The following is a 17628-nucleotide window of genomic DNA, read 5'->3' on the forward strand; positions in this document are numbered from 1 at the left end:
TTGCCAAATAATTATATTTTAAGATAAATAACACAATTAAATATAAGTAAAAACATCGTATTGCATACATTAAAAGATTAGTTTAATTTAATGGTCTCGGGTACACTGCGAATGAAAACTTTTTCTAATGATAATTTTGATTAAAGATGGAATATCTATGGTACAGGTAGACGGAATGAACTTAAAAATCCAATCTTTCACAAAATACATATAAATTGATGTAATAACCTTATTAATAAAAAAGATGTATGTGTTTTGACAAATTATTTTATTTACCATTTTTTTATTCATTGAATAATTCACAAGATTTAAGAATATAACATTCTTTATTGAACATAGATCATTTGAAAACATCTGTGAGAAATAATATATAACCACAATTTTTTTTGACAAAATACGACTCCCAGAATCCACTAAGCTATGTGTGTCCTATTTTAATAATCTAGACGAAAATAAAATTTATAAAAGTTATTATTATTGTTATTACGAGTATTATGTACATATTGGATTTAAGCTATCTATAGTTAAAAGATCACTCGAGGCAGCACTCGAAATTGAAAATTTTACGAACCGGAGCGCTTGTTAATTATCTGAAAATATTGACTCTTCTTAGTCGTATAGGCTGAAGATCGTGACTAGGTACTTTTAATTTTGTCATCCTTTGAGCGACCAAGACTTTCTATACTTTTCGATCTTCCGCTTCTTGCAAGGCAGAATGAATGGTGCCCCCCAGTCAGCTGTTTTACTTGGCCGCTCCAGCGTGCAGACGTTTGTCCTCTGCTTTGCCGTCCCTGAAGGCTACCCAAAACCACCAGTCTCTCCAGGTTGTCCGGTCCGCTTGGTCAATATGTCAAAAAAACTGCAGAATTCATCTCAGACATATTGTCGAAAGCCGTTCTTTTATCTGCAGTCTCTGGATGATTGACTGGATCGTCATGTGCTCTGTCCAAGAAAAACTAAGCATTCGGCGCCAACACCACATCTCAAAGGCATCAATTGCCTTCCGTTCCCTTGCCTTCAGGGTCCATGACTCGACTCCGTATAAAATATAGAGAACACTAATGTTTGCACAAGCATCATTTTTGTGGCAATCCATATATTGGTAAGACGTGTAAATATTATCATAGTTATCTAATTAATATCGACAATACATACCTCGGCCACATTATGGGAGGACAAAAGTACAGCATTCTCCAACTTGTTATTCAATGAAAGATCAATGGTAAGCGTAACAGAGGACGACGCCGCATTTCGTAGCTTAAGAACCTCCGTGATTGGTACGAGTGCAGCTCCACTGAACTGTTCCGGGTAGCAGATGATAAATCTAAGATTGCCTTAATGGTGGCCGACCTCCGCTAGGGGATGGCATAGTAAGAAGAAGATCTAATTTTATGTGTGTTTTATAAAAAAATAAGTATTTTTGATTTCTTGTAACATGGCCACTCTAGCTCAAACGGTAAAATTATTTTTCCACGAGACAACGACAATGTTGCCAATTTTACGACCTGGAACGGCGCTCCGGTGCGCTCCGGTCCATTTCGAGTACTGACTCGAGGTCGGTTCCAACCTAATCATTGAAGAGGAATCAATATGGTGGATGTCACTACATACTGTGTTATATCGGTAATGATATCAAATGTCCTTAGATTAGAAATAGAGAATATGCTTGGAAGTAGTAATTGATGCGCGCCTCTGCGTTTTATCTTCCGTGGTAATCTGGTTCATAAGTTGTCTTGGCTTTACTAAAATAAGGCTGTGAATCCTTAGCTTATCTATGACGCAAAAAATCTATTTGAAAAATTAATTATCCGTCCTATTTAGGAAGGGTTAATTCGGCTGGACCCTTTAAAAGGCGAACGCAACCCTTAGTGGCATCATTCGCAGAAAAACGCGTAAATTTTTCCACTCTACAACTGATTGATTCACCTGAACATGTTTCGGTATTTATTCCAAGTAAGTAAACATTCATTGTTATGCTTAATAAAAAGTGCAGTGCTACAGTAATTCTAGTGACAGCATCTAGCGATATAATAGCGTTACAATTTACATTAAAAGTGTTTAAATAAATTAATATGTACATATTAAAAAACGTTAAAAGAAAAAACGGGTATTCGTTTAATGGCCTACTCTTATTGTTGAGTATATATATGATTTTTTTGATTATTTTAATCATTAAAATATAGCCGTTCTGTGGTGGCAGACGATTATGGCTGCTGTTTATCCTTTTTTTAGTTTTTTATTCCAAATTGTACATTCTTTGATGTGGTAAAATATTAGAGCTGCAACTATATTGGTCACAAAGATATTTTTATCTGACCAAATGTGAAAAAAGTTGATATGGCAAAAATAAATACGAGTATCTACTTAAAATGAAAGATAAATAAAACTTAATTTTTCTAAAATAAATGATTTTGGTTTTGTATTGGGATGCTAATTCCGCTTATTTTGATATAAAATACCTCAAAATATCTTATAAAATAACTCTTGCCAGACTGATTTTTGTTTTTTCTCTCCTGTAAAATGGTGTAAACAGCGGTTGTTATAACCGCTTGGCATCACAGTAACGACTGGTTAACATAACAAAGAAATTTTTGATAAATCCTAGTTTTAATATATTTTATATTTGATTAAAAAATATCATTTTTTCTAGAAAATGTGTATATAATCAAATCGTTTTTACTTATATTGTGGCAATACCTAAGTCATGCAATTATAATTTTCTTTTGTATATATAACTTGGTTTTGTCTTCATCACTCGTCACGTCACATAGTGTACACTAAGCTTTGTCATTCTTATTTGTTTTCATTGAACTAAGAATACAATGTTCAGATGGTGCTAGTTACTTTTATAAAATTCAATTAAACACTGCCTAATCCAACCTAAATAGTTTAGGTATGGTATGGGCAATCCAAAAAAAATAGTGTGCACATTTTCAGTCGTACTTATTTAATTAATTATGCATAATATTACAGATTGTAACAGTTAGTTTTTTTTTAATTCATTGAGTCCTGCCTAAACCAAACAATAATCGAACTAATATAATTCTGAAAACATTTCTGAGAAAATATATTATAACCAATAGAAAAAAAAACTGTTTTGAAGAAAGTAAGCAGGAATCACATAGAATGCACATAGACCACTATGCTAAAGGAGTATTTTCAAAAAGATTTTTTCTATTGGTCATAATATATTTTCTCAGGACTGTTTTCGGAATTATGTATGTTCAATAATTAGAATGTTACATTCTTAAATCTTGTGAATTATTATTCATTGAATAAAAAAAATAGTTAAATCAAACAATAATCGATAAGAAATATTTTTCTATCTAAAATGATGTATGCTTTAATGGCATAATTTTATAGATAAACGAATATTTTCTACTATTATCTATTATGGCTTAGATTAGGCAGGATTTAATTGAATTTTAAAAACTAACAAACACATACACATTGTATTCGTAGTTCAATGAAATCAAATACGTTTGACTGACAAAGTTCAGTGTGCAAAATTGATCTCAGATCTTAACAGCCTACCCCTACCCTTTGCCATTGCGTAATACATACATACCTACTCACATTTAATATATTATAATCAAGAATAAATGAGAGAAAATCCTTTCACTCGTCGTAAAACACCGCAAACTTTTTGAAAGCTTTTCCCTTGTAGACGTAGTCGTAATGGTCTACCGTTCGAACCAAAAGTTTGTTATCTATTTTTTTAACTTTCATGTGGGTAAACTCACGAGAATGCAATCAGTATTCTGCAATAATTCGCTACATAAACAAGGTGAATGGGTGAAAGCTGTTTCCTCATGTCAGGCTCACCAGGCACCAATAACGAGGGCTGGTCACTGCACCCCCTTGACATTTTTAGCGATGCATTCTGTTTTTAAATTCTATTTTATAACGTTTTTATTAGCTTGTATTCTAATTTATCCGGTGGTTATTTATCCAGTACACATCTTGCAATCGATTTTTAACTAACTTCCCGACTAGCTAGATATTTGAAACTTTTAGAATATATCGTCTCTGTTCTGGCAGAACACACTAACTGGAGAATACTAGTTTTGAGTAATATCACTTTGAAGTTGTTAAAATGTTTGTGATGTCAATCATGTGAGTTTATTAAGTAATCGTAAAAAGGATGACTTTAAAATAAGACTGTTTATTTATTAGGAAGGTTTCCAGACGGTAAAGTTTGAAATAAGGAACATTTTGGTATAACTAACTCAATATGTCATTTTTTCGAATTAGTGTCTTCTGCCAGAACAGAAACGATATTATAACACGATGCCAATGCATTCTTTTAATACTTTTAGCCATCTTTAAGTAGATTTGAATTCATTTTCAGTTATTTCTGTTTTGTATGAAAAGTTATTTCGGAAGAAATCCATAATCCAATCCACTATTATTGGGTGGTCCTAGTTTTTAAATTATTAATATATACGTGCGTTACTATGGAAATCAAAATGACATTTCAGTATTCTATATTTGTTTGTTTTTTATTTACTTCATATGAAGTACAAGTTTGAGCATATTGAGCATAATAATTCAACAGAAAATTTAAAAACGTTGTACATAAAAAGTTCTTTTTATCTTGTAATTATTATTATTTAATTTGTATTTTTTTTAAATTATTGTTTTTTTGTTTTATTTCTTTTCTACAAAATTATTTTTTGCTCTGTTTTTTTCTCTACCTTGTTTTTTCTTTAATCGATTGTACTTTTATTCTAAATGTCATGCTGTGAACATCCTGAATTAATAATTTGTTATGTACCTACTCAACGTGTTTTTTTTTTAAAATAAATAAAAATAAAATAAATAAATAAATAAATTATATTAGCCCATGCTGACAGAAATTTAAGGCACACCATTATATCCGGTTAAAATTGAGAATTTTTATGGTCTGAAGTCAATCGTATCTCTCTATGTGCCATATCTGAATTTTTTGCCTGTTCTTGTATAATATCACCAGGTATAAATATGTTTTCATTCTTCTTCCTCTAGGTGTTCATCATTTTTATAATACCATTCCGGATACACATACTATGCCAAGCAACCTATGATCACAATGCAAACAATGACATCATAAAACGTTTGGGACAAAATTTTCCATTTGCCTATAAACCACTGCCAGTCAGACGTACAGCGATAGAAAAGGTCGGTCCCAAAATCGAGCCAATACAAGCCATAGACACCATTTGGACGCAGATGATCAACAATGAACGATTGCTGAATGCGTTTATAAGCCAGCTCCAGCAGAGCGTGAATAGCGACGCGTATCCTTGGACAAAAAAGGAAGGTAGTCAAGAATCTGACGAGTTATCCATAGACAGTTCTTATGGAGGCATCCTAAAGCCGATCACTGGAGTCCAAAAAGAGGTATTTGATATTATACGGTGATTTATATTTAACAATTAAACATCGTTGTTATGTATACTACCAAGGAATAGTATTATAAACAGAGTTGTACAAGCAAAATAAAATTTATTAACTACCAATATAATTTTAATTAATCGGTCATTGGGGGTTTTAAATATTTTTTTAAAAACTTTTGGTGGGTTTCCAGATTTATAGATAACATAGTGTGAAAATTATACTATAATATATTACATAAATCATAATAATATGTAGGTACTTACGTATATTTTGATAGATTTTTACCACACATTTATTATATCTTGACTCGATTTTTTTCTTTTTTATATACCTACATATACCCACAAAAGTATATGTAGTCTAAGACTCTCTTTTGTGGACATTGCAATATTTTATCAATCGGTATAGATTTTGGCAATCCAAATTTTATTCTGTCATATTATATTAGTACATATTATGCGACAGAATATATTTGGATTAAATTTTCAAAATAAATTGACTCAAAAAATCGCATGTAAGGACAACAAGATAGAACTAGAGTGACACTGTGTTTTAAAGACTATTCTAAAAATATTTTTTTACATATCTATTTATTTTCTTATTATTACATTTGATTTGATCTAATTGTATGCGACGTAATCAGACAAAGAGGCGAATCAGTGTTGTAAGTAAAAATATAAGTATAAAAGTTGTAGTGTAAAAAAGTGCAAAGTTATACAACGTATACTATACCATTATTTTATTCTCTATTCTTTTTGAATTTTAGATTATTAAGTTCATTGTGTATGTAATAATTTTAATATAATATATTAATAATTATATTATTAAAAAAAATAGCTGAGTAGATGCATATTTATAGCAACGATCATTTCATAGTACTTCGAATAGAATAGCAATGTCCGTTGTTCGGCCTAACCTAACCTGATCTTGTGACGTCAAACACTAAGTATTTTTATTCCATACTTTATTCTTTTTATTTTGCAGTTCAACATGTTTCCAGAGTATAGAGAAATCGGGCGGGAAAATCGAGAGAAGGTAAATATATTTGTTAATGATAACAAAAGTGTATATTAAGTAGCTATTGTATTTGATTGTTTGGCTATCGACGTGTGTTATACATAGGGATTGCAATACCGGTATTTCAAACCAGGTATTTAATTATTTTTCGATACTGAAATACTGGTTAAGAAAGCATACACGTTTATGTTTTTGAAAATGAATTTAATGCTATTTTTTCATTACTTACTAATATTTATTGTATATTAAATTTAATGTATAAGTTGTATGCTGACAAAACACAATTTTTTTATTTTTTTATTTTTTTTATTAAGCTCCGAAGTCTCAATTGTGTCTTATTTAGCTTTATTTTTTTAACATATACTATTAATACATTTTATTACAATAATTATTCATACAGTTATAACAATACAAATTTACAGGAGAGGAAAATAAAAAGAAAGAAAAAGAACAAAAACAGTTTAAACTTGTAGGCCACACTCACTCAGAAACATTTGGACACACTGGAACGCCTTGATATCCGGCCGAGCCAAAAATATCGTGAGGTCCAGTGGCAATTGGTACTTTTGTTTACTTAAATCTTTAAGAAGCCGCTGTCTCTGGGTATCATACAGAGAACATTGCCAAACAACGTGGTTAACATCTTCTGTCTCACTTTTGCACCGGCACCCCGGGTCATTTATTATACCCAAGCGAGCCAGGGATGAGGCAAGATTATAATGGTCCGCTCTGTAGCGGTTGATTGTGACGATTGTTTCCCTATTTAGCATTTTATTGGTATACCATGGTTTGGTTTCAGAATTGTAATAACTATGAAAGTACTTCTTCCCTTTTGTTAGACCTTGTTCTTTTTATAAATTATCTGTTTCAGTTTTGGCTATTTTCTTGAATGTTTCAAAAAAGTTTGCATACGGTATCGGGAGTTTATCAATGCTCCTCTCAAGAGTTGCTGTTTTTGCAAGGCTATCTTAGGCAAATATATTGACTGAAATCAACAAATGATGTTAAAATAAAATCCCTCAAATATACTTATAGAATTGTCGCGATGAATTAACGAAATTGTAGTATATGTAGAAATTTATCAGTAAAATATTATGATCTATACGTCATATTTAAAAAGGTCAACATAATAAATGCAGGTAGGTTGCTATGAAATAGTGTTTTAAATCGAGTTTAATAGTAATGCTTATCGATATGTACTTTTTTTCTATAATATGTTTTGGCGACTACCTGTATTAATACCGGTATTCAATAAGAAATACCGAAATACCGGTATTAAAATATTCATTCGGTATTGGAATCCCTAGTTATATATCCCTTTTTGTTACGTTTTGGGAATATTGCGGAGGCTGTTTTCAAGATAATAATATGTAAATAAGATTGAAGGGCCGCTTTGCCATCGAAATACACCGATCATAATAGAACAACGTCATTAAATAGTCCCTTTTATAGCCCTACATAAAATTAATAATATTTGAAGGACCGATGATCAAACTAGTACCTACCCACCTAAAAGTCACAATATGTAATTAAAAAAAATGTTAGAAGGACTTTTCACATCACCGCATACATATTATTATTTATACGTGAAAAAATACAATGGTGGATTTCTTTGACGCAAAAGATGCAATCAATTCACCAGAAGATATAAAAGGGGGTCGCGAAACAGTTAAAATATGTCATCTTCTTCTTTTTTTTTTCTTTCTCGGCACTACATCCCGGGGCGGGATTTGGCCTCCTCTACAATTGTCCTCCACACGCTCCTTTCCCTGGCTGCTCCTCTCCAGTCTCCAGTCCGCCCCATCTTTCTCCAGTCCTCTTCGATACAGTCAGCCCACCTCTTCTTTGGTCTGCCTCTAGACCGTTTCCACTGTGGGATCCACTTGGTCATGATTTTTGGCTCAGCTCCTGTGCTCAGGCATTCTCTCAACGTGTCCAGCCCACCTTAATCTTTGGGATCGACAGAATTTCACCACCGTTTCATGTTTTATTAACTCTCCTAACTCGTGGTTCATTTTTATCCTGTAACTTCCATTTTCCAATGTGGGCCCGAAAATTCTCCTGAGGATCTTTCTTTCGAATATGGCCAGTTTATGTTCTTCACTTTGAATGAGGCACCATGTCTCACAACCATAGGTAGCTACTGGTCGAATAACTGTTTTGTAGATAAGCAGTTTGCTATTCTTGCTTAGGATTTTCGAACTCAGTAAACCCTTACAGGCGTAGAAGCACTTATTAGCAGCTATGAGTCGTATGTTCACCTCTTCTGTTGTTTTATTGAGTGTGTTTAGGTTAGAGCCCAGGTACGTGAAGCTCTGAACCTCTTCCCATACCTGCTGCTCCACACAGATATTTCGAGGTGGACCCTGCTCTCGCGTGGATACCATGTATTTTGTTTTGCAGGCATTTATTTATAATCTAAGCTTTTCCGCTTCCTTTTTCAATGTTGTGGCATGGTCGATCAGCTAGTTGGATCGGCTAGTTATGACTATGTCGTCATACAGTAAAATATGTCATACAATAATTAATAAATAATTTAACTAAAGTCTTAAACTTTATAAATTTAGTATAAAATATTCTTTCTTTCGACCATGTCCGATTCTAATAGGATCATATGGGCCTCCACAGAGTAGAGGTTTGTATTGACAGATTTTTTGTTTTTTACGAGAAATGGATGTCAGCCACTTGCTCAACCTATTAGGTCCATATCCTGACACACACAAATTGAAAAATAATATGTGTACTTGCCAGACCCAGGATTCGAACCTGGGACCAACGGCGTTATAGTCCAACGCTTAAGCTGCGCGGCCACCGTGGGTAATATATATATATGAATATTACCCAAAGCATAATACAATTGCAAATAAAATCAACGGAGCCCGTGATAATATAACCACTCAAATAGATACGTGCTTGTACATTAATATTTATTATGTGTGATTAATAATAATTATTTTAGTTGAAGGATGTGATTTATGGTTTTTATTTTTCAATCACTATCAATACTTTATAACTTGAAAACACCTCAGATACATAACCGCTAGAAAAAATATATTTGAATAAATTGTCGTCATTAGATAGAAGGCTCTTAGCATAATTGGTTAATGCATGGATTGGCGCGATACCAATGGTTATACGGGTTCAAATCCCGTCGAGTTTCGTATTTTTTTTCAAGTAGGTATGTATCTGAGGTGTTTTCAAGTTATGCATGCTCAATATCGAGGGCTTAGTGTCAAACAACACTATCTACAAAAGTGCAACTTTACAGGAGAGCCAAAAATCGTTATTTTAGATTCTTGTAACTCAACAAGGGAAATGTTTATTTAAAACCTAATGTTAATATTTTATAATTTATTGTGTATTGTACATTTATCTTGCTTATGATGATGTTAAAATTTATAGGGATAGTTTTAAAAAATATGAAAACAAGGGTAACTTATGTAGTTAGCGTTAAACTTTACTGACGATTAAATAAAAAATTAAAAAAGATTGACATAACGTTGTTTGACTATCATGTAGCCGTAAATGTAAAATAACGTTATCTCAAAAAAAAAAAAGAACACTTTTTTGTAGATAACGTTGTCTGACTTTAAGCACTCGATATATGGAATGTTATATTCTCAAAATCTTGTGAATTATTCATTTGAATATAAAAAAAGGTTAATACTTTTAGTAAGACATGGTGATATTAAAAGAATAATAGTATGTAGATAGGTCATACGTTGTATACCTTTTTCACAATAAGTGAACACACCAATCTTCTTCTTATTGTGCCATCCCCTAGCGGAGGTTGGCCACCATCAAGGCGATCTTAGATTTGTCATCTGCTACCCGGAACAGTTCAGTGGAGCTGCACTCGTACCAATCACGGAGGTCCTTAAGCCACGAAATGCGGCGCCGTCCTCTGTTACGCTTCCCATTGATCATTCCTTGAATGACAAGTTGGGGAATGCTGTATTTTTGTCCTCTCATAATGTGGCCGAGGTACTGTAGTTTCCTGGTTTTGATACTACGTAGAACTTCTCGGTCCTTCCCCATTCGATTGAGAACTTCAACATTTGTCACCCGGTCAGTCCAAGGAATTTTGAGGATGCGCCGATACAGCCACATCTCGAAAGCTTCAAGTCTCCGTGACATCTCTTGGTTTAGCGTCCATACTTCCACATACCAATAAATACATATTCCATACACCAATAAAGTTTATAAATAATGTGTTTCGTTACCAATAATAAAAAATGTCTGTCAGGATGAAATCGTTCTAGTGTTAAAATTATAAATTAATTGTTGAAAAAATGAAAAAAGAAAAATTATAATAACTTGTACTTATATTTTTTCATATTATTGTCGTAAATAATCTATACCTACTGTGATACTTTCAGCGATACTCTCTCTGCAACACTATATCCGGATTTACCAAACCGATGCTAAATGACAAAGAAATTCCAACTGGATATAAACACTGGCCGGAAGTATTTGAAACAGTCAAATGCATATCACACAAACCTTTATTCGAGAAAGATGTAAGTTGACAAAGTGTATAAATTGTATATTTTTTGTTATTATTATTTATAATATGAACCACACACCAAACTCTTGTTTTTTTTTTATTATAATGTAGTTTTCATATATATGTTATTGCATAATACCTACAGACTAATAATACTGTTAATACCAGTAGCGAAGGGTGGAGGTAGGCTGTTATGATCCGCCATACACTGTGCACGTTACACTTTGTTAGTCATACGTATTTGTTCTTATTGAACTAAGAGTACAATAATTTACGGATGGTGTTGGTTAGTTTTAAAAATCAATTAAGCCCTGCTTAAACCAAACCATAATAGTTTTGGTATACTTTGGGCGATACGACAAAATTGTGCACACTTTTTCATTCATACTTATTTGTTTTCGTTTGATTACAAATGCATTATACACGTCATATTGTTGGTTCATTTTTTTATATTCATTTTGTCCTGTCTAAACTAAACTATAATACGAGTAGATAAAAAGTATTATTCTATCTATAAAATATTCAAAGTTATGTATGATTTAATTGCATAATTCTACATATTTTATGAATAGACGTGTATTTTTTGACTATTATTTATTATGGCTTGGTTTTCGCAGGGTTAACAATTTTAAAAACTAACCAACACCATAATATGTATATTGCAGTCTTATTTAAATGATAACAAATACGTATGACTGACAAAGTTTAGTGTGCAATATTTATGGCGGACCTTAACAGCCTACCTCCACCCTTCGCCACTGGTTAATACGTATAGATACTGACATTTGCGTCGATACAACAGTAAAAAGAATACTTTTTAACTATAGATTTTAACTAATATTTTTTAATGCATGTAAAGACATATTTATCATATAACATTGTAGGGAAGTTTTTATGATATATTAAAATACAAAATGATTATATAGTCGAGTTAAGCTCAATTGACCAGCCGCGGGTTCGTATTTATTTAAAAAACGGCTGCTCTTCCAACTAGGTCAATGTAGATGTTTAATAAAGAACATTGAGTTTATGTATTATTTTGTTTGGGATTTGATTATTGCTGAAGTTTCATGTAGTGAAATAGAGTATTGAGTTCGATCCGTTGGTAGGGCAAAAAAATCACGTGATTTTGCAATGTGTATTTTGATCCAGTGCAAGGGATCCAATGTGTTGGGCAAATGGCTAAAAAATGTTACTAAAAAAACCTGTTAATGCAAGCTCTAATCTGTGGAGGTATAATATATGAGGGGGTTAGAAACAAAAGCGGCAGTTTACATTTTCGAAAAAAGTATTTTTAAATGTTGTTTGTACTTTCTATAATATATATTTTTAGAAATAATACATATAAAAGAGAAATAAGACATTTGTTTTGACTTGCAAACATTTTTTAAAATTGAAAACTGTCGATTTTGTTTCTAGAGGCCTCATATGGTTTACTTACTAAATAAGAACGAACATGATAATTTACTTTGCATATTGCATAAACAAGTTTTAATTTTTTGAGAGAGTACAGGTGCTTATATCTATATAATATATAGATTTATAAACATAATTAAACGTATTTCTGCAAACAAGATCCAACCCACACGTGTGTAATTCTGAGGAAATTCATTGTTTGACTCTGGACTGATTTAAAATGATGTGTGATTATTTAATTTGGTACTGTTCGGTTATACCGGAGCCAGCGGAAAACGCATTTTGAAAATAGCCGATAAACTGGATTATTTGTTAGGTTAACCTAACCAAACCTAACCTAACCTAACCTAACCTAACCCAACCTAACCGAACCTAAACTAACCCAAACTAACAAATAATCCAGTTTATCGGCTATTTTCAAAATGCGTTTTCCGCTGGCTCCGGTATAACCGAACAGTACCTTTAATTTTATTATAGTACCTATCCCACCAAATGATTAAATTTAATAATCACACATACTATATATTATTATAGTGCTATAGGTACGTGTGGGTTGGATCTTGTTTGCAGAAATACGTTCAATTATAATGTTTGGTGATTTGTAAAATATTAAAAAAAAACTGTATCTGGAGGGTATGTTTCAACATGATATGATACATTTTAGATAATATGCATACTTAAAAAGGTAATTGAAGTGTGTAGTCAGTAGCCTTTAGTGCTCGGCCGTAGTCATTTGGCGGGCGCGGTGCGGCGGCGTCTTGCGAAACTCAAACGTATAACCGTGTGTATTATGCCCCAAAAAAAGACACTGTCTACGAACATTTTACACACGGTTATACGTTTGAGTTTCGCAAGACGCCACCGCGCCGCGCCCGCCAAATCACTACGGCCGAGCACTAATTGTTATGCTAATTTTTACAGTATTAGATAGTTAAGTTTGTGTTGTGTTTCTATTTGTTTCTTATGTTATTCTGTTTCTTAGTGTATTGTGAGATTTTAGTCAATTTTGTAGTTATGTTATTTATTAGAGTATCGAGAGCCCACCTCTCCTTCCTCAGTACTGCATATTCATTTTTGTACATACATATTGTACAGTTAGGAGTGAATCACTTGAAAATATATTCAAATAATTTAATCAGTTATTTATAAAAGCTATTGATTTTGATTTTTTCAATACACCAAAGCTAGCGATATTTATTGTATTGCGGTCTCGCAGATAAAAACTCAACGCGATATCTCATCAACACTCTAATAATATCTTTGACACTCAATTATTGATACTAACCTCGCACGTGTCTCGCAACATTTCATACTAAGCGCGCCTGTCATCTGTCAATTTCCTGAAACGTAAGCACACAATGTCAACACAGACGAGAAAGCAGCTATTTAATCATTCATGAGCAGTCTTATATAATATAATGTATACACACACGTTGTTTCTCCAGGCATATTTAAAAATTGTTAGTATATAAACAAGTCGAAAAACATTGAATGAGCATAATAGTAATGGCGGTGATTTTATCAGCTATAACAAACGAGCAACGCCGTATTAAATTTTATTAACAGTATAAGTATTAATCTTGAAACAATTTTGTAATATTTTGAACGATAACCACATCTGTAAATTCAATGACGGAGAGTGCCAACTCTAATGTATTAGTATTTTGAATTTATTATTTTTATGCTAATTTCAATTAAATTTAATAGTTTATACGTGTGCGTAGGTTAAAATTATTTGCGATATTATATCCATAGATAACATTTTGAGCAGAACCTGACCTGCAGACCATAGATAATAGATAATAATTTAATAGAAAATCCACAGAAAAAAAACCACAAAAAACAAAGAAAACACGATTTTGACATGAGTCGAAAATATGTAGGCATGTAGAAAATGATAAAAAATATTCATTGAGTCATGCAGGTGTCGATGCAGTGCGGTACAACGTGAGGTGACCTCATTGTTGTTTTGGTGATTTCGGCAGATTTTGCTAACTGACAATGTTCGTTTATAGGTTCAAAATGTGCTACGGGATGGGACCATCAGTCTGCTAACATTTTAAATACGACACGACATTACACACTCTTTTCCCGTAGCGGCAGTTTGCTGTGACGTCACGTGATACTACGCGACGTGCAGCATAATATAATCACAACTTTACCGACTACCTACTCTCTATTATTCCAACTCTATCGAGTCAAAACAACTGTACTTTTTCCCCCCAATATCTTAATTTCACTTTGTCATACGAGTTAGATATAATATTTTTCCTCCAAATTCTGTGGATTATATGATTATTGATGGAGGATTTAGGCATGTAATGGATTATTAGGTATCAGTACTTACGTAAAGGTCCTTTATAACTTTGCGATAAACTGCTATTTAGTGTAAAAATACAGCAATACCAGAGTGATTTTACACTTTTATTGAAATGTTTACACAACAATCTTTGTGGAAAATATTCATCTGTCACGATCGCCTCATCTGATTAATGAGAAACCGTTATTAGATTAATACAAGAAATAACAAGATATTTGTGGATATTGACTTCATACAATAATAAAATTGATGAGTTCTGGTTGTGTTGAGTTTCTGTGTGCGATGGCGCATACACATGATATAGACCAGTGGTCGACAATTTAAGGCACGCATGTCACTGTATAGTCTTAAATGTTTACATTATTGTCAAACATTTTGTTTCTTAATATACAGTGGCGGGTTTTATATAACGCAAATGACAAAATAAATTCGTCATAAGTTTTGAAAGGGGGCATCTGACATAGAATAAATTATGAATTTATACCGAAATCTTAAACGTATCTACCTTATTTAGTAAAATGAAAATATTTCAACTAGATAGGTTTTGTATAACAATTATTAAACATCAAATAACTATGTAAATAGTGAAAAAATATTTTTTATTTATTTATTCTGTGCATACAAATGTGAAGGAAGGAAAAGAATATTTTTTTATAAAAATGTTAGGGACCTACCTAGTAAAGTAGTTTGACAATGTTCGCGTTGGTATTTTAATATTTTAAATTTACACAGAGATTATCAATGTATTTTTTATCGTAAATATTTCACTATAATGATGTCGACATAAATTATACTGATGGTTTTATAAATGCGTTTGAAAATTAATAAATGTAAAAAATCTTAACACAACTGCACATTTATGTACTGAAATATGACTATATTCTAAAACATTAGAGCGAGAGGTTTAAAAGAATACTATTTTATGTAATAAAAATACTTTATGCAATCATCAAATGTTTAAAATAAATATAAAAGATAATAAGGCTTCAAAATAGATTATCTACAACGTTTAAGGTATGTCCAGGATCATGCTTTGAAAATAGAACAAAAGCTCCATTTTGACCTACGCTGAGCATGTCCCCCTAATCAAACAATTACAATATTCCCTTTCCCGGCTTTTTTTTTAAATGATACATTAAAAGTCGGCTTCTATGAAACAATCCCTTACTGATCTGCTTGTGTTTATAATGATTGTTTTAATATATTAATTTTAATCTGTAGTACAGGGTATATTTTAATGGATGGCTTATTTTGTTTAGACGGGGTCTGATTATGGATTCAGATGTGAACAGATATTCAGAAACGAGGGGTTCGTCTATCAAAAAAATGACAGGTAAATAATATATATTTTTTCTAATATTTTCTGCATACAATTACAATACTTATGTATTACAAAGAAGAAAACCTTCTCTGTATATAGAGCTCAAATATCTGAAATGGAAGTCGCAAAAAAGTAACCAAGGCTATTAGTAATTGTAAGCATTTTTTTGCAGATTAATTTGTAGTAAACTTGATATCGTTGTCGCAAGAACCTCAGAAAAATATAAACGAGTTTAACGAACATTAAACACAATTGAAATGAATTTTTTTGTTGTTTTTTTTTTTTATTGGAACCTTTACTTTGTGATATCGAATTGTATTCAAAAGAATAATTCACAAGATTTAAGAATGTAACATTCTTTTTATTGAACACACAAAATTTGAAAACACTTCTGAGAAATATATAAACAATAGAAAACTTAGCAGGATTCGAACCTGCAAAAACCTGCCATTGCCAATAGTAACCTAATTTAGAAAGCGCTTCAAAGAGTATTGTAAAAACCGTTAGTTAAAATTCATCGCAATTAGTTAAGATTCCTGTACCATAATGGTCAATGCACTTGGGCGCGAATCTCGAGAGAAGTTTTTCAAATTATGTATATTTTTTTACTTTAACACTTTTACAACAGTTTAAAATTATGGATGATTTGGCTGTCGAACATTCTATGAATGGGTTAGCCCTAATTTTCTAGTCATCTCTTCATCCCATAAATAAGAGACACTATCTGGGGCATCAAAGCATCGAATGTTTGCTTTAATAATTTGATGAGACATGTTTAAATGACAAGACAGCAAAGACGACACAAACGTACACTAACGTTTCTAATAATCGTGACCGTTATGCTACATGCATTCGATAACCATGTGGATGCCACAGCACTCAATAACTCGTAGGTGAACACTTTTAGTTATACCAGGTTTTTATAGCTGAACTCAAAGTGCGGAGTGTCTGGATATGGGTAATGTATCTGGAAAAGTGCGATATTCCACGGCAAAACCAATGAAAAGCTTTAAGCAGTAGGCAGAGTAAATATGAAAGTGATTGGCAACTGATAGATTTCCTTAACACGCCCTTTCCGGCCGCCTTCAAAATTAATAAAAAATATATTTTGGATATTTTTTCAAAATGGACCCCAATAACCATTTTTCTGTGTGCACGCTTGATGACGCGGTTTGTTTATATATTTTGCAGTGAATGGGTGGTTGCAGTAATGAAAATTCCCATATCCTGTGAATTGAGACTGGTCTACTAATAGTCTCCTGACAAAAAGAAAGAACAATAAAACATACCCGATTGGATTGTCTTGGTATTCTCCAAGAGTTGACAGTGTTGAATTCATAGTGATAATTTACTTATTTAATATTTTATTGTTATCTGATGTAACCAGTGGCAAAGTTGAAGGCCGCTTTCTGTGACTTTAAAATGAATAAAAAATGTTAGCATACATTGTTTTTATTTAAGCATACATACTTTAAAATAAACTCAATAATTACAAGATAAAAAGAACTTTTTATATACAAAATTTTTAAATTCCGTTGAACCATATTATAAACTTGACTAGCTTAAACGATCAAAAAAATGTACTTGACATGTCATATTGATTTCCATAGTAGCGCACGTATATATCAATAATTTAGTTGCTCCCCTAGCAGCCAATAATGGTGTCGA

The 17628-nt window shown here is 32.2% G+C and overlaps 1 protein-coding gene across 2 annotated transcripts; it reads left to right on the top strand.

The window, feature by feature from the left end:
* Positions 1-5005: 5005 nt before the first annotated feature.
* On the top strand, positions 5006-17358 carry LOC147075577 (uncharacterized). 2 transcript variants are annotated; one of them, XM_085942154.1, is made up of 5 exons: positions 5006-5382; positions 6364-6414; positions 10776-10916; positions 15899-15972; positions 17152-17358. In XM_085942154.1, the coding sequence occupies exons 1-5, from the start codon at positions 5212-5214 to the stop codon at positions 17210-17212; spliced, it is 498 nt and encodes a 165-aa protein (XP_085798280.1). In that variant the 5' UTR covers positions 5006-5211; the 3' UTR covers positions 17213-17358. The 2 variants fall into 2 exon arrangements, with proteins under 2 accessions (XP_085798280.1, XP_085798281.1); XM_085942155.1 differs by lacking the exons at positions 10776-10916; positions 15899-15972; positions 17152-17358 and adding an exon at positions 6819-7150.
* Positions 17359-17628: the final 270 nt, after the last annotated feature.

The sequence above is a fragment of the Rhyacophila brunnea genome, unplaced genomic scaffold (genome assembly GCF_057557595.1).
Source record: "Rhyacophila brunnea isolate RB1 unplaced genomic scaffold, BYU_Rbru_1.0 scaffold_14, whole genome shotgun sequence".
NCBI lineage: Eukaryota > Metazoa > Arthropoda > Insecta > Trichoptera > Rhyacophilidae > Rhyacophila > Rhyacophila brunnea.

What these genes read in the sequence shown, in the direction of transcription:
- LOC147075577 (XM_085942154.1), top strand. Translation starts at nt 5,212, where the DNA reads ATGATCAACAATGAACGATTGCTGAATGCGTTTATAAGCCAGCTCCAG. An exon ending in GGCGGGAAAATCGAGAGAAG is followed by an intron (nt 6,415 to 10,775) that starts GTAAATATATTT and finishes TGATACTTTCAG; the next exon opens with CGATACTCTCTCTGCAACAC. An exon ending in GTCTATCAAAAAAATGACAG is followed by an intron (nt 15,973 to 17,151) that starts GTAAATAATATA and finishes TATATTTTGCAG; the next exon opens with TGAATGGGTGGTTGCAGTAA.